The sequence below is a fragment of the Mirounga angustirostris genome, unplaced genomic scaffold, assembly GCF_029215605.1.
Source record: "Mirounga angustirostris isolate CCGP_5_RB_7025 unplaced genomic scaffold, mMirAng1.0.hap1 SCAF_10, whole genome shotgun sequence".
In the NCBI taxonomy this organism is placed as follows: Eukaryota; Metazoa; Chordata; class Mammalia; order Carnivora; family Phocidae; genus Mirounga; species Mirounga angustirostris.
Window position 1 is genome coordinate 18,631,275 of NW_026991718.1, and position 24,106 is coordinate 18,655,380.

General features: G+C 35.9%; 1 protein-coding gene across 3 annotated transcripts in view; it reads right to left on the reverse strand.

The window, feature by feature from the left end:
* ATAD2B (ATPase family AAA domain containing 2B) overlaps positions 1 to 24,106 on the reverse strand; it is a 160,486-nt gene that overhangs the window by 34,656 nt on the left and 101,724 nt on the right. For 2 of the 3 annotated variants that reach the window (XM_064571912.1, XM_064571914.1), the window contains 4 exons: positions 17,825 to 18,010; positions 11,055 to 11,190; positions 8,702 to 8,898; positions 4,745 to 4,904 (listed from right to left, as the gene is read on the reverse strand). In XM_064571912.1, the coding sequence (XP_064427982.1) occupies positions 4,745 to 4,904; positions 8,702 to 8,898; positions 11,055 to 11,190; positions 17,825 to 18,010 (679 nt within the window). The remainder of the gene's footprint in view (positions 1 to 4,744; positions 4,905 to 8,701; positions 8,899 to 11,054; positions 11,191 to 17,824; positions 18,011 to 24,106) is intronic. The other variant, XM_064571913.1, reaches the window with a different exon arrangement.

Consider the following 24,106-nt stretch of genomic DNA (forward strand, 5'->3'; position numbering starts at 1 on the left):
TATCAAAAAGAGAAAAGAAATGACCCAAATCAACAAAATCATGAATGAAAGAGGAGAGATCATAACCAACACCAAAGAAATACAAACAATTATAAGAACACATTATGAGCAACTCTATGCCAGCAAATTAGATAACCTGGAAGAAATGGATGCATTCCTAGAGATGTATCAACTACCAAAACTGATCCAGGAAGAAATAGAAAATCTGAACAGACCTATACCACTAAGGAAATTGAAGCAGTCATCAAAAATCTCCCAAAAAACAAAAGCCCAGGGCCAGATGGCTTCCTAGGGGAATTCTACCAAACATTTCAAGAAGAATTAATACCTATTCTTCTGAAACTGTTCCAAAAAATAGAAATGGAAGGAAAACTTCCAAACTCATTTTATGAGGCCAGCATTACCTTGATCCCAAAACCAGACAAAGACCCCATCAAAAAGGAGAATTACAGACCAATATCCCTGATGAACATGGATGCTAAAATTCTCACCAAAATACTAGCCAATAGGATCCAACAGTACATTAAAAGGATTACTCACCACGACCAAGTGGGATTTATCCCTGGGCTGCAAGGTTGGTTCAACAGCCGCACATCAATCAATGTGATACAATACATTAACAAAAGAAAGAACAAGAATCATATGATCCTCTCAATAGATGCAGAAAAAGCTTTTGACAAAGTACAGCATCCTTTCTTGATCAAAACTCTTCAGAGTATAGGGATCGAGGGTACATACCTCAATATCATAAAAGCCATCTATGAAAAACCTACAGCGAATATCATTCTCAATGGGGAAAAACTGAGAGCTTTCCCCCTAAGGTCAGGAACGCGGCAGGGATGTCCACTATCACCACTGCTATTCAACATAGTATTGGAAGTCCTAGCCATAGCAATCAGACAACAAAAAGAAATAAAAGGCATCCAAATCGGCAAAGAAGTCAAACTCTCACTCTTTGCAGATGATATGATACTTTATGTGGAAAACCCAAAAGACTCCAACCCAAACTGCTAGAACTCATACAGTAATTCAGTAAAGTAGCAGGATATAAAATCAATGCACAGAAATCAGTGGCATTCCTATACACCAACAACACGACAGAAGAAAGAGAAATTAAGGAGTCGATCCCATTTACAATTGCACCCAAAACCATAAGATACCTAGGAATAAATCTAACCAAAGAGACAAAGGATCTGTACTCCAAAAACTATAAAATACTCATGAAAGAAATTGAGGAAGACACAAAGAAATGGAAAAACATTCCATGCTCATGGATTGGAAGAACAAATATTGTGAAGATATCAATGCTACCTAGAGCAATCTACACATTCAATGCAATCCCCATCAAAATACCATCCACTTTTTTCCAAGAAATGGAACAAATAATCCTAAAATTTGTATGGAACCAGAAAAGACCCCGCATAACCAGAGGAATGTTGAAAAAGAAAAGCAAAGCTGGCGGCATCACAATTCCGGACTTCCAGCTCTATTACAAAGCTGTCATCATCAAGACAGCATGGTACTGGCACAAAAACAGACACATAGATCAATGGAACAGAATAGAGAGCCCAGAAATGGACCCTCAACTCTATGGTCAACTCATCTTTGACAACTCATCTTTGACAAATTGGACCTTTGAATGTCCAATGGAAAAAAAGACAGTCTCTTCAACAAATGGTGTTGGGAAAATTGGATAGCCACATGCAGAAGAATGAAACTGGACCATTTCCTTACACCACACACAAAAATAGACTCCAAATGGTTGAAAGACCTCAATGTGAGACAGGAGTCCATCAACATCCTAAAGGAGAACACAGGCAGCAACCTCTTTGACCTCAGTCGAAGCAACTTCTTCCTAGAAACATCGCCAAAGGCAAGGCAAGCAAGGGCAAAAATGAACTATTGGGACTTCATCAAGATAAAAAGCTTTTGCAAAGTAAAGGAAACAGTCAACAAAACCAAAACACAACCAACAGAATGGGAGAAGATATTTGCAAATGACATATCAGATAAAGGGCTAGTATCCAAAATCTATAAAGAAGTCATCAAACTCAACACCCAAAGAACAAAGAATCCAATCAAGAAATGGGCAGAAGACATGAACAGACATTTTTCCAAAGAACACATCCAAATGGCCAACAGACACATGAAAAAGTGCTCAGTATCGCTCGGCATCAGGGAAATCCAAATCAAAACCTCAATGAGATACCACCTCACACCAGTCAGAATGGCTAAAATTAACAAGTCAGGAAACGACAGATGTTGGCGGGGATGCGGAGAAAGGGGAACCCTCCTACACTGTTGGTGGGAATGCAAGCTGGTGCAGCCACTCTGGAAAACAGTATGGAGGTTCCTCAAAAAGTTGAAAATAGAGCTACCGTATGATCCAGCAATTGCACTACTGGGGATTTACCCCGAAGATACAAAAGTAGGGATCCAAAAGGGTGTGTGCACCCCGATGTTTAGAGCAGCAATGTCCACAATAGCCAAACTGTGGAAAGAGCCAAGATGTCCATCGACAGATGAATGGATAAAGAAGATGTGGTATATATATATACAATGGAATATTATGCAGCCATCAAAAGGAATGAGATCTTGCCATTTGCAACGACGTGGATGGAACTGGAGGGTATCATGTTGAGTGAAATAAGTCAAACAGAGAAAGACATGTATCATATGATCTCACTGATATGAGGAATTCTTAATCGCAGGAAACAAAGTGAGGGTTGCTGGAGTGGGGGGTGGGGTGGGAGGGATGGGGTGACTGGGTGATAGACACTGGGGAGGGTATGTGCTCTGGTAAGCGCTGTGAATTGTGCAAGACTGTTGAATCTCAGATCTGTACCTCTGAAACAAATAATGCAATATATGTTAAGAAAAAAAAAAGAAGAAGAAGATAGCGGGAGGGGAGGAATGAAGCAGGGGAAATCGGAGGGGTAGACGAACCATGAGACACAATGGACTCTGAAAAACAAACTGAGGGTTCTAGAGGGGAGCGGGGTGGGAGGATGGGTTAGCCTGGTGGTGGGTTATTGAGGAGGGCACATTCTGCATGGAGCACTGGGTGTTATGCACAAACAATGAATCATGGAACACTTTATCTAAAACTAATGATGTAATGTATGGGGATTAACATAAGAATAAAAAAAAAAAGAAATAAAAAGCATCTTACTTGTCTATCACCTGTTCAAGAAACAAAATCCTCAGCAGAGTGAGAGAGAATAAGAGCCCCTGTCAGCTGGAAACTGGCCAGGCACTATCAGCTGGCCTTGGTGTACTCATATTAAACATAAACAATTTTAAGAACACATCAGAAAAGGCCACTCTGTGACCATGATGAATCAAGATAAAAACAAGAGTACTCCATTATCATATCTAAACATAGACAAAAGCATGAACATTGTCCTAGCCCAAAAATAACCAAGTATCATCCTATCTTGGGATAGTATGAATGACTGCTTTTTTTTTTTATGTTAGTCACCATACATTACATTATTAGTTTTTGATGTAGTGTTCCATGACTCATTGTTTGCCTATAACACCCAGTACTCCATTCAATACGTGCCCTCCTTAATACCCATCACTGGGCTAACCCATCCCCCCCACCCCCTCCCCTCTAAAACCCTGAGTTTGTTTCTCAGAGTCCATAGTCTCTTATGGTTCATCTCCCCCTCCAATTTCCCCCCCCTTCATTTTTCTCTTCCTAACTATCTTCTTTTTTTTTAACATATAATGTATTGTTTCAGAGGTACAGGTCTGTGATTTATCTGACTGCTGCTTCTTTACCCATCCCAGTTTTAGCCTCACGGAATTACCCCCACTTCCTAAGAGCATCCAATCTACTGCAATGCCCTACTTTCTTAAATCCTCTCCAAAATCCTTGGCACAAGCTCAAATCCTATGTGGTTCCATATAATATATATTCTTCCTTGTTACACTGAATCAGTCAATTCATCTTGTTTTAACTACAGATATGTTCCTAGAGGTCCTCCCTGAGCACTCAAAGAGCTGGGACTAGAGATTTGAGTACAGGGTGGGATTAGGAATAAAACAGTAAAATAACATTAAAAATACCCACAATCTACAGAATACATACTGTCTACCTAAAGGGGTCTTTTAGGGCGCCTGAGTGGCTCAGTCAGTTAAGTGGATGCCTTCAGCTCAGGTCATGATCCCAGGGTCCTGGGATAGAGTCCCGCAGAGGGCTCCCTGCTCAGTGGAGAGTCTACTTCTCCCTCTACATCTCCCCCCTGCTCTCTCTCGCTCTCAAATAATTAATAAAATCTTAAAAAAAAAAAATCAAATAAATAAATGGGTCTTTTACTATATAAACTTATCCTATAATGAGTTCCCACCAATTTGGAATTCCCAGTGTTTATCAGCACTGGTGATGTTGACTACACAAATTTCACATTAAATTCTCAATTACTCAGCTTTCTACCCTACCTGAACAAAATAAGAATCTAAGTACAAAAAGTAAAAACTAAACCTTAAACAGAATGCCGAAATATAAAATCCTCTAATTTAAATCCTTTATTTAATTCAAATTCATAATTAAATTTAATATCTAAAAATAATTAAATTTAATATTTAAGTATGAGTTTCTCATCAAGAAGTTTCTAAATACAATAATATGTCTTTAAAACTAATTTATCTACCTGAAACATGGGCATGCTTTAGTATTTAAACTTTCAACTATCTTCTCATTGATCACCAAAGTGAATCTTGCCCAGTGCATCCTTACCTCCTGGGTCCTTATCTGGATTGTACTCTAGAGCATTGCTACAGATGAGGTCAATATCTTTCAGAAAATCCTTAGCAGTCAGGTAATTATGCTTATCAATTTTAGTTATTACTGTTGATAAATCCATTGGTTCCTTGATTACTTCAAGATAATCTGAAACCTAAAACAAAGAGGATATTTTAATGAAAATTACTTCCGCTATTTCATATGATCTACTCATAAAAACAGAAAACCATATAGTTATTTAAAAATTAAATCTAGGTATCTTAAAAATAAGGATAAAATTGTAGAACAATTTATGCTACTAAAGTTACTACTTTGAAGTCATACTTTCCATGAAAAGCTTCGGTTTCAAGTCATATCTAAATCAACTCTGAAATGTTTCTCATTTGAAATATAAAACCAATTTTGTCAGTTTTTTCCCCCAAACTTTTGGATATACCTGAGAAGAGAATGTATTGGTAAAAGCATCCAATAAGTATCAATAAATGTTACTTCAAGAAATTTTTCTGAAGGAAATTAAGAAACATAGATTTTTCATATTATTAAAGAAGTTATCTGGTAAATCTCTTTAATATCTTTAGACAAAAAAAAAATTTTTCTTTCTCGTTTCCAGGGTGAATCATTTCATGGAAAGTGTTTTCTGCTCCTTTGGAGTCATTACAAACATTTTGAGTCAATTATATAACAAAAATAAGTATTGCCTTCATGACTAGTAAAAGATTTGCTTGGACTTCGCTAATTATAAACAAATTTGCAAGCAAATGTTCTCTATGTGCCAACTTTCTGGGAGATAACCCAAAATAGGAGCTAGTAAGTCAGGATTTGCCCAGTGTTTTTTATCATTTGACCACTAAGAAAGCTCTACCAACCTATCTATCTATTGCCTCCCCCAATGCAAATCTCAAATCGAGTAATCAGGTCTGATATAAAGGCAGTCTTAGAAACATCTAATTAGTCCAGGACCAAATTCTGGAGCTGGGGTAATTCCTGCTCTATGAAACTAAAGGTTACTTTTTCTCCATTGCGTGCACACACACACACACACACATTTTATGTATGTTTATAAATTTTTAGGTAACTGTGTGGGCATGTTATAATTTACTTTTTAACTTGTAGGAGCCGAAAACCTCCTTATAGGGGAGGTAGTGAAGCTATAATGAACAAACAATAGCTCAGAAGATATTAGCTGGATTCTTGGCTCTGGCATTTGGCATGCCTTGTGTACATATGGAAACTGTTTAACTGCAAAGCACTATAAAAATTTATATTACTGGGGTGCCTGGGTGGCTCAGTCGGTTAAGCATCTGCTTCTCCCTCTCCCTCTGCCCCACTCCTCCGCTCATGCTTGCTGTCTCTCTCACTATCAAATAAATAAAATATTTTTTAAAAATTTGTACTACTAAAGATTATAAAACTTTTGCCCCAATATTTAATTTTAAATTCAATGTTTATTTTCTAAACTTGTTTTCGTTGAAGTCGGCTTTGGAATTCCATAAAGCTTTTAGACATTTCAAATTCATTATCTGAATATAAATTTTTATGTTTTAGGTTATTTAAAGGTTATCTTGTGGGGCACCTGGATGGCTCAGTTGGTTATTAAGCGTCTGCCTTCGGCTTGGGTCATGATCCCAGGGTCCTGGGATGAGCCCTGCCTCAGCCTCCGCCTCCAGCTCCAGCTCCCTGCTCAGTGGGGAGTCTGCGTCTCACTCTCCCTTTTCCCCTCCCCCCACACCACCCCACCGCCCCTTGTGCTCTCTTAAATTTTTTTTAAAAAAATAATTTAATATTATTTTATTAAAATAAAAAATGACGGGTGGTTCAGTCATTAAGCGTCTGCCTTCGGCTCAGGTCATGATCCCAGGGTCCTGGGATTGAGCCCCGCATTGGGCTCCTTGCTCAGCGGGAAGCCTGCTTCTCCCTCTCCCACTCCCCCTGCTTGTGTTCCCTCTCTCGCTGTGTCTCTGTCAAATAAATGAATAAAATCTTTAAAAATAAATAAATAGATAGATATAGATTTTATCTTGTTTTCCTCTCATGCTTCACAGAGACCTCTATGTTTTCAGCTTTAAGAGCAAAGAACCAGTAGTAGAATGAACGAAAGAAAGAATAAAAGAAAATAAGAAAATATAACGCTTGAATAAGTTTTATCTAACCAACACTTTCTATCCCCTTCCAATACCTTACCATCCTTTATAAAACTTTTACTCTACCACAGACGGCATTTGAAATCTGATCATCTCTTCTGTTTAGAATGAAAGAGAGTTCTCTGGGGGAAAGGCAAAATTGGTTTACTCCCAGTATGGGAGGATGACTTGAGGTCAAGCCCTTATCAACTAAGTGACAGAGTCCCATACCCAATTTGAAATAAAAATATAAAAATAAACATCTAAAACAATCCTTAGGGGTGCCTGGGTGGCTCACTCATTAAGCATATGCCTTCGGCTCAGGTCATGGTCCCAGGGTCCTGGGATCGAGCCCCACATCAGGTTCCCTGCTCAGCGGGAAGCCTGCTTCTCCCTCTCCCACTCCCCCTGCTTGTGTTCCCTCTCTCGCTATGTCTCTATCTGTCAAAAAAATAATAAAATCTTAAAAAAATAAAATAATCTTTAAAGTGGGCTGATAGTTTTAAGATTATCTGATAACACAAAGAGGGAAAAAAATGTTCCACAAATGTAAAATGTTATGTATTAATTGCAAAAGCAAATTAGGCAATTCCTGTCATTTCAGTAGAAAAAGATTTAAGGTATAGCTGTGATTTAATGTAAGGAATGCAGGCTTTGAATTTCAAAAAACCTTTGAGTCTTGGCTATGTCACTTGCCTGCGAGCCTCAGTTTCCTTAGCTGTAACATAAGAATAATAATAATGACCTTGTGAAGTTGTTAGAAGGATCAAATGGATAAAACTATGTATTGTGGATAAATACAAATATACAAATAAAGTTATAGATATTCCCTTTACTCAAAAAAAAAAACCAAAACTAAAAACCAAAACAAAAAATGGGAAAACAGCTATTTTCAGAGGGAAAAAAAAAATAATGCTAGCTCATTCTTCCCAGTCATAGATGAGGTAATGATTCCAAAGGAATCTGCTCAGGTCCAAAAGTACAGATTTCACAACAAGGACGCAACATTAAACTATGAATAATTTCATAATTCAAATTAAAAAAAAGATGAAGAAAAAACTTAAAACTAACAACACCAAAGCTGTTCAAACATGGAGTCTGAACTATAAGAAGGCCAGTAAAGACTATATTGTGTTCATCCACACACTATATTATCCCAGGATAAAAAAACAAAAACAAAAACAAAATTTCATCAACACCATTACAGTAGATTCCAAATGGAAAATTTCTTTTCTTATCATCACAAACCATGCTCCCACAAGGACACAAAACAATACACATAAAAAGTGAGAAATTTTCCACTGGGAGCAGAGAAAATCCTTGCAGGGAAAAACAATTTTAGCTGCATAGGATATGCTTAACTTCAAACAGCATCTTAGTCACAGGCATTTCCAAAATATGAAAGAAAAATTTCAGGGTTTTTTGCACCTCTTTCACTAAGGTATACATAATTTGGAAAATGCCAAAAAATTAATTGGTCTTGATTGGTTAACACCAATATACTTTTTAAGAGCAAGATTTATCCTGGAATAAAAATAGTCTAGTATGGACATTTCACTAAAGTAACTTTTAATCCTCTTCTTAAACTGAAGAGTAAGAGATCACAAAGATCAATACTAATTAAGAAGACATACAAATTGGTCACTATTTTCATCCAAAAGTCACCAGATGTTTGCTGATGACATCAGTAGTTATCACATGGATTAAAATTTTACAGGCTAGGGGTAATATTCATCCATGCCTTTGCTTTTTTTCCTTCCAAAAAAAGATGTCAATATTTTTTTCTTTTAGCCAGTTCAACTTCACTGTTTGCACACTACTGAAACAAGACCTCTTCAATATCCACCGGTTTGCTGAAGATGTTAAAGCGTTTATCTGTGGCCAGCCTCTTGGTTACATCCCTGAGAAACAACCGCAACTCTCTTAAAGTATTTTCCTCCTGATCCTCCATCCGATTTTTTTCTGATTCTGATAATTGACGAGGTGGAGAAGGTAGTGCAAGGGGAAGCACTTCCATAGCACAAAGACCTAAAGAAAATAGAAGAAAATGTTAAGATTCCAACATGGTAGAGCCAGGACCTCAATTACTTTTCTGTCATTCACTCAAAAAAGAATTCCAAATACATACAAACCACTTGCAAACCCAGCAAGTAGAAATTTGAACGGAAACCAACAGTATATTACAGAATAGATTTACTCCATAAAACAACTCACAGTAGGACTCCTTTAAATGGCAAATGATATGATTTTAAATAATTTGATTTTGAAATACGATTTACATACAACTTATGAGAAGTATTTCAAATCAACAAAAACACCTTTAGGTGAAGTGAAGAACTGTATACTGATGTGCTTAAAGTCAATGTTGTTTAAAAACCTTCTCAAAATGGGGTTGCCTTATATGCATGAAAGTAAAAGAGGCAAGTAACAATTCTTTGATCCTTCCCACTCCCAAAAGAGTTCTAATTTTAGACAAGTCTTCTACACTCATATTCTTAGTACAACATAGTAGGGGTAGTGAATGGTACGTACCTGTGTAGGGAGCAAAAAAAATTACAAACTGGGGGCACCTGGGTGGCTCAGTCATTTACCTGTCTGACTCTTGATTTCAGCTTAGCTCATGATCTCAGGGTCATGAAATCAAGCCCTGTGTGGGGCTCTGCGCTGAGCATGGAACCTGCTCAAGATTCTCCCTCTCTCTCTTTCTGCCCCTCCCCACCCTCTCTCTCCCTCAAAAAAAAAAAAAAAAAGGAACTAAAAAAAGAATCCCAAAGACATGGATAAGATGGAAAATCCAGTCTATAGTGTTATATATAAAATCTATAATATTCACTATCTACCCTAAAACAAACAAAAAATCTTCTCAAAAAGTAAAGTATTAACTTTCCTAAACATATTATTCCCTAATTCCTTAAAAGATTTTCCCAGTATCACACTGAATTTCAGGATTAAAATTTTAAGGATTATGGCTGATTTCTAAATAGCCCCTAAGATAAAAAATGAAAAGTCAATAGAAGCAACTCAAAAATAAAAAGAATTATGTTAATCTTTAACACAGAAAATTCAATCTATGAGACTAAGATGTATCTGGGAGTATGCAAGATAAAATGAATCATTCTCATAATGAACTATTTTAAATACTGTTATTTAGATTAACAGGAGCAACAACCAATAATCAGAAGGTGTAACTTCCAATTTAATTTCCCAAGGTTTCTAGGGGGAAAAAAACCCCACACCTATAGCCATTTGATAGGTGCTCATTTTTAGAACTCTGAGAAAATGTGGAAAGGAGTCACTAAGGAACAATCAACTGATTGAAGTGTTGGATAATATAATCAATAAAAAACAGAAGTAGAATATGGAAAAGCAAGGACTTGCAAGGGGTGGAAATGTATTTAATATCCTACAAGAACCACATGAGAAACACAAAAGATAGAACGACGGGAAAGACACTTAAAAACTTGTAACAGGATTGCTATTTTCAAGAAGAGGCTGAAAGATTACAAAGAAGACCTTATCTTTTATACATCTTTAAGATTAGAAAGAGTGTCTTGAGTGACTTAGAATGCATTCTTCACTTAAGTCAGGGGGCTGAAATTTGAAATAGTATGCTCTTAGGCCAAATCCAAGAAAATTCTAATGCTTAAAACAAAGTCATGATAGATATCTTATGGTAGGCACTTGGAAACCTAACATAATAGGTGCTCAATAAATATGTGAAAAATAAATAAACCAGAAAAGGCAAACATTCTAATCAGCTCTTGACCCATCACACCTACCCTGACCCACAAAGTAATCAGCACACCACCTGGTGTTCTCACAATTATAGTTCAAGTCCTCTGTACTTAAATTGACTAAAACTGAACAGAACTGAAGACTTTTTGAGCCTCAGAATGTGAAATCTACCACAGCCTCTGGATTGAAATGGTAAGAACACTTCATTAACAGTCACCTTTTAGTAAGGCCTTAACTATGAGGCGGTACCTCACAATCTCCTCAAGTCAGGTAAACACAATGACCACTCCATCTAAAGAGAAGTGTCCATCTAAAGAGTAGAATCTAAAAAACTGACTTTACTTCCACAAGAAATGAATTTTTTAAAAAGTGACTCCAAGAAAGGGCATTTCTTAATTCCATTCCCCATTCCGTTCCCCCCATTTTCCTAAAGGCTTTAGGAACTTTACCAGTGTGTTTCCTCCGTGGTGGAGCCATTGATGCCTGATTGAGAATCAATTCTTGGAAAAATTTTCTTCTGTCTTCTTCAATAGGCCTTTGAATATACAAGACCTCTTCATACTGTATTCTAAAGATACATTTAACCTACACACATACACATACACACAAAGACATTAAATATATAGAGAATTAAAAGCTTACTTATTATACCAAACTACAATTTCTTCAACTTCCAGTACCATTTTCAATTTTCATTCATGTGGGGTTAGGGTTAACCTCATCCTAAGGCTATGCTGTTGAGAGATTCAATCTCATGGACTAAACCATAATGGGAGAATGACCAGTTGCCCAAGTCATTAATAAATTATACTATACCTGGAAGAGTCTGCAAATAATAGCAGAAAGGATAATTGATTATAATAGTTAGATGGCAAACCTCAAAGGACTTCTTGCATAGGAGCTAGAAAGTAATTACCTAGAATCTATATTAGAGAGCTGGAAGGATGCTAACAATACTGTCTTCTTGTATGTTATTTCTATGTATTTCCTATTCGGTGATTTCCTTTCCTGGGTTCTTCTCATACCAACTCTATTCTACTGCATCTTCCGGAATCCCGGTTTCACTGAAAATAAACTATACCTTCAGTTTCTTCCTAGAATGCTCCACAATGACACCACCTTCCACACAAAACTCCCAAGCGATATTAAGCCAGTCATTCTTACAACCCTCAGTTCCTTCCCACTGGTGATTACCTATCTCTCCATTGTTTACCTCCTCTATAGAGGCTTTGACCCCAGATGTCCCCCTTGCAAGATAGGCTGTTTAAATCCTCCACATCATCCACATTAATTCTACACACTTTAATTTGTTTTTTAAGATTTTATTTATTTATTTGATAGAGAATGAGATAGAGAGAGCATGAGAGGGGGGAGGGTCAGAGGGAGAAGCAGACTCCCTGCCGAGCAGGGAGCCCAATGTGGGACATCAAGGATCAGGGACTCCAGGATCATGACCTGAGCCGAAGGCAGTCGCTTAACCAACTGAGCCACCCAGGCGCCCTACACACTTTAATTTTTATGTTTTCCTAGAAGGTCTATATTCCACTTCTAGACACCAAACTCCCTGAGAACAGAACCATTCCTTATTCATCTGTTTTCCTATACCTACCACAGTGACTGGGACATACTAATGCGTAATTAGCATGGACTGAATGAGTAAAGTTGGCAATTTTCTTCCCCAGCCCAGATCAAAATGGAAAATGTAAATGAAGATGGGAAAAGGTCACTAATGTGGAAAGAAGAACCAACTATGAGACAATGAGGAAACACTGGATCAAAATTCAAGACATTAGATCCTAGCCCAAATTTAGCCACACGTTTATAGTAAACTTTAGATAATTCATTCAATTTGTCATGTCTAACCACTTACTGAATTGAAGACTAAAAATTTCTAAATATTATTTCAATCAATCTTTAGAATAATGAAGTATATATAGGAGTCCTTCATTTTATACTTGAGAAAACTTAGACTTGGAAAGGTTTATGTAACTGACTTAAGGTCACAAAATAAGTAAAAAAAAAAAAAAAACTAGATTATGTAACCTCTAAAGGCCTTTTCCACCTCTAAAATTCCAACATAGAAAAGAAACAATCAATGAAAAGTAGAATTCAAAATCTGGATGGGGAACTATTTACCTCAACCCAAAGCCAAATCCTTTAAGAGTTTATAAAATTTCACCATGTGCCCTTCCAATATTTTCTTTGCAGACTACTTTCATGTAAAATTCCCTCCAACCCTTTGATCTATGCTTCACTGGTCCTTCTTCTTCTTCTTCAGCCAAACAAATTTACCACTGAATGCCCCGTGTGCTAAATATAATGCCAAATACTGCCATTACAAACTTGAAGAAAATACAATTACTTCCTACTGTCAAGGATCTTAAAAGTTTGACAAGAAAGCATTATGGTAACACACCAGAAATGTTGTAACACTCGTAGAGAAACAGAAGAGACTCTGCAAGAGGTAGGGATGAAGAGGCATTAGATAAGATTTAGCTGAAATAGCTAACATTAACTGGGTCTTGAAAAATAAATAGAATTTGTTCAAAAGTAGCAAAACATTTAATCTCAGTTTTAAATATTCTTCCTTCTGATAATTTTTCAACATTGTGTTGAACTTTGTGAATACAAAAAGCATACCAAGAGTAAGTCTGTAATAATACCCTGATACTCCTGCCAGGTTATTACCAACAGCTTAGAACCCATCACTTTATAAGGAGGCTACATTTTACTTTAAATTTACTCCTAGCTCTATCTTCTGACATTCCCAGCCTCAAATTTCATGAGGCAACTAGACAAGAAGCCTCATATAACTCCCTGAAAGGAGTTTCACACTGGTTCACGGTGATCTCTATATGTGCTATCCACTCTTTCTTAACCCTGTTCTTAACTCTCCACTCAAGCCAATGCTTTCTGGGTGATGCTTTCTCTGACTTTCCCAGATACACTCAGGCATACCTTCTAATATCCCTCATTAAACTTTTTTTAAGTTCAATGATTTTTAGTAAATTAATTCAGTTGCGCAACCATCACAAGTCAGTTTTAAAACATTTCTATTACCTCCAAAGATCTCCCTCATGTCCATCTGCCATCAATCCCTACTCACGCTCACACTCCCCACCCAACCACTGATTTACTGTCTCTAGAGATGTGCCTTTACTAGAAATTGTGTATCGTGTAGTCTTTTTTTGTCTACCTTCTCTCATTTAGCATAATATATTAAAGCTCATCCACGTTGTAGAATGTGTCAGTATTTCATTCCATTTAATGCTGAACAGTATTTCACTGTGTGTATATAACAATGTTTGGTTTCACCAATCACCACTGAATATTGAATAATGGGCTGTTTCCACTATTATGAATAATGGTAGTAGGAACATTTGCATTCAAGTCTTTGTGTGAACATATTTCTCTTCAGTAGTTACCTAGGAGTGGAAATGCTGAGTCATATCATAAGTTTATAACATCTTAAGAACCGCCAATTCTTCAAAAAATGACTACATGCTTTATAATTCCACCACCAGTATATAAAGGCCTTGAGTTTCTCTAACATCCTTTGCCGACATTCAGTACTGTCTAGTGGTTGTGCCGAGGTATCCCATTCCTGAATGACTAATGATATTAAGTATCTTTTCTCATGCCTTATTAGCCTAAGAGAATATAAACTCTTCAGTGAAAGGTCTATTTAAATCTTAACTTGTAGTCTTTTTTACCTTAATTGTGGTAAAATAGTCATAACATAAAATTTGCCATTTTTATCATTTTAATTATACAGCCTGTAAAATTAAGTATATTCACATTGTTATGCAACCATACCATCTAACTACAGAACTTTTTCATCCTCCCCAAGTGAAATACTGTATCCAGTAAATACTAACTCCCCATACTCTCCCTTTCCCCAGCCCCTGACAGTCACCATTCTACTTTCTATCTGTGTAAATCTGACTACTCTAGGAACTTTTTTTAATTTTTTTTTTAAGATTTTATTTATATATCTGACAGAGAGAGACACAGCGAGAGAGGGAACACAGGGGGAGTGGGAGAGGGAAAAGCAGGCTTCCCGCCAAGCAGGGAGCCTGATGTGGGCTCAATCCCAGGTCCGTGGGATCGTTACCTGAGCCGAAGGCAGAGGCTTAACCGACTGAGCCACCCAGGCGCCCCCTCTAGGAACTTTTTAAAAGAGGAATCATTTATTTGTCCTTTAGTGACAGGCCTATCTCACTTAGCATAATGTCTTCAAGGTTTATCTATGTTTTAGCATGTGTTAAAATTTCCTTCCTTTTTAAAGCTAAAAAATGTTATACTATATGTATATGCCACATTTTCTTTATCCATCTATCTGTTGATGGACATTTGTGTGTTTCCACCTTTTGGCTATTGTGAATAATGCTGCTATGAACGTGGGTATACAAATACCTGTTTGAATCCCTGCTTTCACTTCTTTTGAGTGTATACCCAAAAGCAGAATTGCTGGATCATATGGTAATTCTGTTTAACTTTTTAAGGAATCACTGTATCATTTATTTTCAATGACGCTGCACAACTTTATATTCCCACCTGCAACACATAAGGGCTCCAATTTCTTCATGTCCTGATCAACACTAGTTATTTTTTGTTTTTATGGTGACAGCCATCCTAATGGGTATGAACTGACATCTCACTGTGGTCTTAATTTGCATTTCCCTTTTCATTAGTGATGTTCAGCATCTTTTCATGTGCTACTGGCCATTTGAGCATCTCCTTTAGGGGAAGTTTTGGTTGGTTGGGGGTGTTTTTGTTCTTGAGTTGTAGAATTCTTATATACTCTGGATATCAACCCCTTATATGATTTGCAAGTATTTTCTGCCATTCTGTGGGTTGTTTTTTCAGCCTGTTAATAGTGCCCTTTGATGCAACAAGTTTTTAATTTTGATGAAATGGAGTTTATCTATTTTTTCTCTTGTCGCCTGTACTTGTAGTGTCATAGCCAAGAAATCATTACTAGGGGCGCCCGGGTGGCTCAGTCGTTAAGCATCTGCCTTCAGCTCAGGTCATCGTCCCAGGGTCCTGGGATCGAGCCCCGCATCGGGCTCCCTGCTCAGCGGGAAGCCTGCTTCTCCCTCTCCCGCTCCCCCTGCTTGTGTTCCCTCTCTCGCTGTGTCTCTCTCTGTCAAATAAATAAATAAAATCTAAAAATAAAATAAAATATAAGAGGGGCGCCTGGGTGGCTCAGTCGTTAAGCATCTGCCTTCGGCTCAGGTCATTGTCCCAGGGTCCTGGAATCGAGCCCCACATCAGGCTCCCTGCTCGGCGGGGGGTCTGCTTCTCCCTCTGACCCTCCCCCCTCTCATGTGCTCTCTCTCTCATTCTCTCTCTCAAATAAATAAATAAAATCTTTAAAATAAATAAATAAATAAATAAAAAATAAAAACTAAACCAACAGGGGCGCCTGGGTGGCTCAGTTGGTTAAGCGACTGCCTTCAGCTCAGGTCATGATCCCAGGGTCCTGGGATCGAGTCCCGCATCGGCCTCCCTGCTCTGCGGCGAGCCTGCTTCTCCCTCTCCCACTCCCCCTGCCTGTGTTCCTGCTCTTGCTATCTGCTATCTCTCTCTCTGTCAAATAAATAAATAAAATTTTTTAAAAAAAATAAAAATAAAAATAAAAACTAAACCAACAGGGAAGCCTGCGTGGCTCAGTCAGTTAAGCATCTGACTCTTGATTTCAGCTTAGGTCTTGATTCCAGGGTTGTGCAAGTTCAAGCCCTGTGTTGGGCTCCACTCTGGGCGTGGAGCTTACTTTAAAAAAAAAAAAAAAAACTAAACTAAAAGTAAAATCACATATGTGAACAGACAACAGGAGTAGGCAATATTGCTGTATCAAGAAAATTGGTTCATAAGACTTTTATTTACAAATTTTTCAGACAATATAAGGAAAACATCAGGTAATTATATATTCCTAAGGAGAACCCTCAATTATCCCAAATTTTCTTTATCTAAAATTAAAATAAAACTACTTGACAGTGAGGATCTAATTTTTAAAAGTGGCTTCTAGGTTATGTCCAGGTTCAATCCATTTAAATCAATTTCAAGTACATTCCTACTTCATAATACCAAATATTTTATAGCTCTGTGGTTTCCAACATAAATTCACATCTATTATCTCACACCGAGAAGCCTGACTGTTATTATCCACATTTTACAGATGAGGTAACTGAAGCTATTCTAGGTTCAAAAGTTTATCCAAAATCAAAAGACTAGTAAGTCAGTACAACTTGGTTTTTCTGACTCTTACTACATATAGCATTCTACTAAACTTTATTAGCCCCTATGATAAAAAAAAAACACAAAAAAACATTGTGATTAATGGTCTTAATTAAGAATATCAGATTCTGAATAACCAAAAATGAATTATTCTACATTTAATATATGTATTTACAAAATCAGTAAGTGTACTGATTTTAGCAAGATAGCTAACAAGTACTAAACAGAACAAAAGATCTCAGTAAACAGGTATCTTAATCATAAAATTCTATATAATCAAGGTTTACATTATAGCTTTTAAAACATGCAAAATCTTTTATATAAACTGTGTCACCTGGGCAAAATACTGCTAAGCATTTCTAAAGGCGATCATTTCAAGACCTAGTAAGCTTAGGGTGTTAAAAACACACATTTTGTAAAAATCAATTTCATTCACATGAGTTGACTACTATTTTTTTCTGAAACAAATGTGATTTTACCTTTGATCCTAATATGTTAAATATGAGTTGGCTTTGAACTCAAAAACTAAATATGAGATTTGCAAAATATGCACAGCAGTAATAACAGTCAAATTAACAATAATGATACCAAGGAAAGAACTGAAAGGTCCAATCTCACCAAATAATCTACCAGACAGTAAGAACAAGAAGGCTAACCATAATGGAACTAACTGTGATACAGCTTAGGCCTTTATAGTACGTACCATACATATGTTGGGCTCTGGTCTAAATATGAATTATCTCAATCTTCACAGTAACAGTGATAAATAGATCATTAGTACACCCAAAAAAAACTTGAAACTTAAATCATTAACTAACTTTCTTATGTCACGGGGCTAATAAGTGATATAACCAAAGCATAAATCTAAACAGTATTTATTTTTTTAAAGAAGTTAAATTTATTAAATAAATTAGAATGTGTCCAAGTTACAAGATCAACTATTTCAAAACAATAAGGTAAATATTTAATCACTTCTTACCTCTTCAGGCAGTTCACTGTACATGGTTTCAGAGGTAGACAATAAAAATATAGGTGAAAATGATGGTATATCTTGTAGCAATGTCAGAAAAGTTGCTCTCACAGTTTCACTGACAGCTTCCCACCAATCACCAATGTGAGGCATGTAAACAATACTAGGTACTGTTCTTCGAGCTTCACGAAAAATCTAATTAAGGAAAGAACTGGCATTAAAAATTAAAATTGATCTTATTCTAAATTTTACTCAGTAACCCCCAAATACATGAAATGTGTCAGGCGTGTTACTGTAATTATTCTCAGCTCAAATATTTAAGCTGTTCAAGATGTAATATACAAGTCTCACATAATAGCTTCCATCTACCCTTGCCCCACCTAAAAAAAGAAGGGGTGTGGGGGTTTTTGCCATTTTGTTATTCCTATTCAGTATTTAATAGTATAAAGGTATCAAATCGCTCCACTTATCTACCAAGTAAAGATAATAAAGCAAAATACCACTATAAAATATGCTGCAAATAAAGAGATAAACATGCACCTATATGTCACCCGTGTCAAAATGGTATCAGTAAGCACAAAGAAGAGAAGGAAGACATAGTTTCCATGTTTGTGCACATTCCCTAAAATCACTAAATATATGAATTAAATAAACCTTTTTACCACAATGTACCACCCTACAGTTTAAAATTAATGAACTACCTGCTGAACCACTTGTTTACCTCCTATTACCTTAATTCAATCCTCCATAAAGTAGTCACAAAATACCCTCACATCAATAAAGAGCAATAAATAAATTAGCAAAAAGCTCTGAGACACTCCCATTGTCAGAAAATACAAACTAAAGTTTCCTCAAGTGTTAAAAAGAGTCCTAACCATAGTTTCAGTCGCACTCTGCCAACATAACGCCAATAAGGACCAGGTTGGCTATTAGTAAGTTGCCAAGCAGAACTACTGCCCTTTCCATATATGTCAACAACAGCTCAATAGCCCATCAACAAATTCTCGTGGGTTAATATGGCATCTCTTCAATACTTTTAACAAGTGAAAGAATAAATGTAAAAATCTTTCTTCAATTTCAGAATTCTATTTCTAAAATTGTCTACTACTTTCCCTTATTTTAAACATGTTTCAATTAACCTGTGTAATGTGCAAGATAGAGAAATAATGATATAATATTTTTTGATCTAATATTCCAAACGATTAGGAGTATCAGAAATGTTCCTAAGAACCACAATGATTATTTTTCTTTAATGAGTAAGCCTACCACTTGCATGAATTTTTCAAATGCTACATTTTATAAAGCTTAAACATTCTGTGTAAAATAAAATGTATTGCCAATTTAATAAACCAGATGGAAGATGCTGAAATAAAAAATTTCCCCCAAATTGGAAATGTAGATGTTATGATCACTCACATCAAAAGTAATATTTGCTCCTTCCCTTCCTTTAATATTTGCATATCCACCAATCCAGAACAGTTGTACAGTACAACTCCAGGACTCTCAAATTTTGACCTTTTCTGCAAACACGCACCCTCTTATCCTGGATCTTGAAAATCCAAGGATTATTGTTTTCCAAAGTTCTTGCAGAAGATTCATAAGAGAAAAACAAGCATAAATATTGGCAAAAGGAAGGAACCACACAGGAGCACAAAGGCAAGTGAGGCATTTAATCCCCCCCCCAAAAAATTGTTACATGCCACCCAAATCAGGGATGGTATGTGGAAGACAGTGACCAATGCCTTTTGTCTTTCCAATTCCCATTCTGTGCTGGTAAAACTAGGGAGAGTCAGCAGGGAAAAAAGTGTGATTACATGAAAAAGACTAATGAGCTATACAGCTTACTGAGAAACCTGACAAAACTAACCACCTAATTCAGCCATGCAAGTTACCACATGCCCAAGGAGAAATGAGAAAACATGCCTTTAAAAAACATAAAATGTAGCCTTTCGTTCTAATACTTGTAAGTCAGATTTTCCAGAAGTATGTGTGAGAACATTTAGCTGCTAATCAGTACCAAAGAGTAAGGGCAAAGCAACAGAAGGTTAAGTGATCAATAAAAACTCTACAGAGCCAGAAGTTAAATAATGCAGTGCTACAGGTATTTTAAACTCATTTGCAAGGCTGAACTAGAAACAAAAGCATCACCAACTCTACAAGAGTTGAGGGGTTTTTTTTCTATTTCTTTCCTCTTTTCATCCAATTCTCCCCAAATTAACAAAGTGAACATGATATCCTATTGAACTTATTTCTAAAGACTTTAGGAAAATATCTTTATCAGTAGAACTTTTAAAAATTATATTTTAAAAGCTAAAGGGGGGGAAAAAATCAGAAAGAAAAAAGCCTAAGACAAATACAGAAAAATAAAAAGGGTTAGGCTTTCTGGTCCATGAATGTATAATTACCTGATTTTACAATTAATCTAACTACATGCAGTTTCAATACCCAGGGGCTATTTTCAAAATTTCTCTCCTAAACCTTTACAGCAAAAACATCCTTAATTTCTAGAAAACTTTAAAAGCACTAATAAAACAAGTGTTATTTTTAATTCCTTACCCCATGTGATCTCATGATAAACTTTCATATTTTCTTTAAATATATAGACAACCTGTTCTAATTCTCCAGGTTTGTAATGAAAATTCAAAAAGAATAGTCTAAAAATGGTATTTAAAATTTCAGAAAAAAAGTTTAATCCTATTGTGATTTTTCCATAATGGAAAAACAGCTCTTCAGCAGTTTGCTGGTAACTTTTAAAGTTGTGGAATAAGATACACTCTGTGAAATCAATTAACCAGATTCAGAGTAGAAAAATAAAGTCTAGTTTTAGTGAAGCGGCAACTGTCTTGGGAACAAGTGATGCCATTTGATAACTAGAAAAATACTCACCTAGAGGGTGTCTTGGATTGGTGGATGTGCAAGGTGTAGTAGAAAACAGAAAAACTGTTATAGAGAAAAAAAGACAGTAGGCCAAATTACTGAACCAACCGTTCCAAAATACCTCTGACATGACCAGCACTCTTGCACAAATAAAATGAACAAACACCAGTATATGTGAACTGTTCATTTTGATTCTTTAAACAATATATTCTATTTCCTTCTGGCCTCTTCTTGCCCCAGACATCATGGTCCCTTATGTAACTTTTTTAAAAATTTCTTTATTAAAAAAAAAAATCACAAACTACTTCTTCTGAATATTAAGATATTAAAGAGAAAAATCAGGTCATTGAAGTTAAAGGTATCCATATAAAGAAGCACTAATTACATAAACTGCACCTATATTTATAAGAGTTCTTATCATCTCAATAGCTAAACTGTAAAGTCAGTATTTCAGCCAACAAATTAAAGTGTAGTGCATGAAAATTTACTGTTTTAAAAATTAAGACCATACAGCCCATAACAAGCCATCTTCTTTGGAAACTGGGAACTAGAGCAATTTTAAATACAAAAGTGAATGAAGCAGACAGCTCCAAGCTAGTACAGCTTTCACTTTCCTAAAAGGGGCTACATAAGAAAGAGGGAAACAACTTTTTGTCATCCATAAACTTCCAGAATTTGTCTTGCTCTTGTGCTAAAATTTATAAAACATAGGTAAAAGAAAAATCTTGGGGGTTAAAATATTCTTGATTTTTATAATAAAAAGCACTATTAAAAAAGTTTAATTCCTTATACCATGCTATCACAAAGTATTATAACAAATAATATATCTGCATTACTAATAACTTCATATCATATCTATCACTTTACTCCACTTATATTCTATTTACCTAGGATTTATCAAGCATCTCTGTGAAAAGGAGGCACTGTCTAGGGTCAAGATTCAAGAAATAAAGTGCTCAATTTCTTTATAAGCATACAAAATCAGCCTGTTATAAAATATAACTATACTAGAGTTTCTATATGATGACTGTAATATAAAGCAACATTTTATGAAAATTAAATCACCCAAATTTCTTTTCTGTTATTTTCATTGCCTAAGAATTTCAAGAATTTCAGTAAATGTGATAAACTCTGGACCAGGATAATTTAATTTGTTTACAACTCAAGGAAAAAAAGTTGTTGCTATGGTAAAACACAGAAATCCATGTGCACAAACACAAGAGTATCCAAAGTATACACAGACTGCTATGGAGAAATCCAGAAATCCTTATATACAAACACAAGAGCATCCAAAGAATACACATAGGTAAATATCTTAATTCCTTCATGCTATTTAACCAAAAAGGATTTCCCCTGAACATTTCCAAATACAATTTCTTTCTGGGAAAAGAAATATACTCAAATTTTCACCAAAAAAAAGACCCTTATTGACCATTTGAAACTATTTGTAACACCATATAGTGTCCAAACTCCAAGCCCTGTGACAGAGAATATATAAATTTATCAATTCAATCATACTTCTGAATTAACAAAAAAGATAAGATATGATATGCTCATCAATCCTGGTTTTCCTAAATCAACAGTAGAAATAATACAAAAGGCAAAAAAAATACATTTGAAGGTGTGAGAAAAGGGGAATCATAGCTGTTGGTTTTTTTAGAGTGTTAATACAGTAAGTCTTTTAGTACAGCTAGTAACACCTCCAACCTTATTGTAGGGCTCAATAATTACTTGTGAACTTAATGGAACAATCATAAATCTTCCAGGCTACCCCAGTTTTCTATTTTCCTTCCAGAACCTTTGGAAGACTATAAAACACTCAGGTGGGTAGGTAGATAGATACAGGGACACACACAAACACACAAACACACACACACACACACAACCACTTTATGAACTCTGGCAATTGTTTTCAGTAATAAATACCTCGTGTCCAGTGATTGGCCAAAGTACTGTATCTCAAGTGTGATCTACTCAAGACCTAGAACAGTAACACCCGGATGCAGGTTTAAAGTGAAGATTCCCAGGGCTCACCCCAAATTTAAGGAATCAGAAACCCTGGGAGTAGAGCCAGGGAATCAGAAATTTTAGTAAGCACCCCCAGACAACTCTTATATTGACTAAATCTTAATAGAGAAAATCCTATAGTAGACACGAATTCCTCTACTGTTTTCACACAATTTGTAATATTCATCATCAGCTGAGGCAGTATGAAGGAGAAAAGGAAGATTTTCATATATATACTTATGTGTGGATAGGTCTTAAAGAACAGACATAGAATTAAACATGTATAAAGAAATATAAATGGGGCTCTTCCCATTTTCCATTTTATCACATATATAAATACAGCCCTTTAAAGGTGATTTAAGACTTCTTTCCTTTAAGATTACCTTTCATGTTTGTGTCACATTATTAAATAACCCAATTTAATTTATATTAGGTATCTTAGAGGCTGGGGAAAAGAGAAAAGCACAAAAGAATAATTTGCCACAGACTGAGCCACATCTATTTAGAGATAATCCTGCCTACAGGAAGACTAGCTCTCAACAAAGTAAGGCAAAAGGGAAGAAAGGGAATAGAGAACAAAGGAAGATAATTTTTCCAGCATTTTACTCCTGACTAATACGCTCTCTTATACCTTCTTCTACCCACTAATAGCTCCACAAATTAAGAAAAAAAATTTCCTCAGTTTTATAATGTAATAGTCTCCTTTTGGATAATTTTTTAGAAGAGACAGTAGTATATTTACAAATTTAAAATAACTTTAAATATGTACGTAAGATACAAATAATCAGGGATTAACCAGGACAGTTTATCTAGTCTCTGGCCAATGTTCAGAAGAAGTCTGAGCTCAGGCTACCGTATCTACAAAATTCTACTCAGTCCCTGGGCAGTCTGGATACCCAGGTGTGGTCACTCAAAACTAAGCTCTACTTCTAAACCAGGACCTTGTAGGCAAAAGCAAAGATGAGATGTCTTGATGTACTAAATACAGTGTAATACAACCAGAACAATAAATACTAGGTTTTTGTTCTTTTCCACTACCAAAGGACACCTCTCTCCATCCTCCCCAAGAACACAACAAAAAGTAGTAAAAGACAAGAAATGAGAGAGACGTAGAGTATACAGTTAGAATTCAAATTTAGCCCAATGATGCCCATTAGAATGCAAGAAAAGTCCTAGAATCCCAGCAACACCAACATATAGTTCACTACAATGCTTCCTAAGTATTTCCTCACCTAATATAAGTCAGTAATGATTTATGAACATGTATATACACATATTAGCCATAAAGAATTATAGACAGAATACCCTCTGACTCTGAAAATTATCCTCTTTCAAAGTTATTTTATCTTTAGTTTGCCTGATACTGTCAAAAATACATATAAAAAAAAAAATCCAACCTGTACAGCA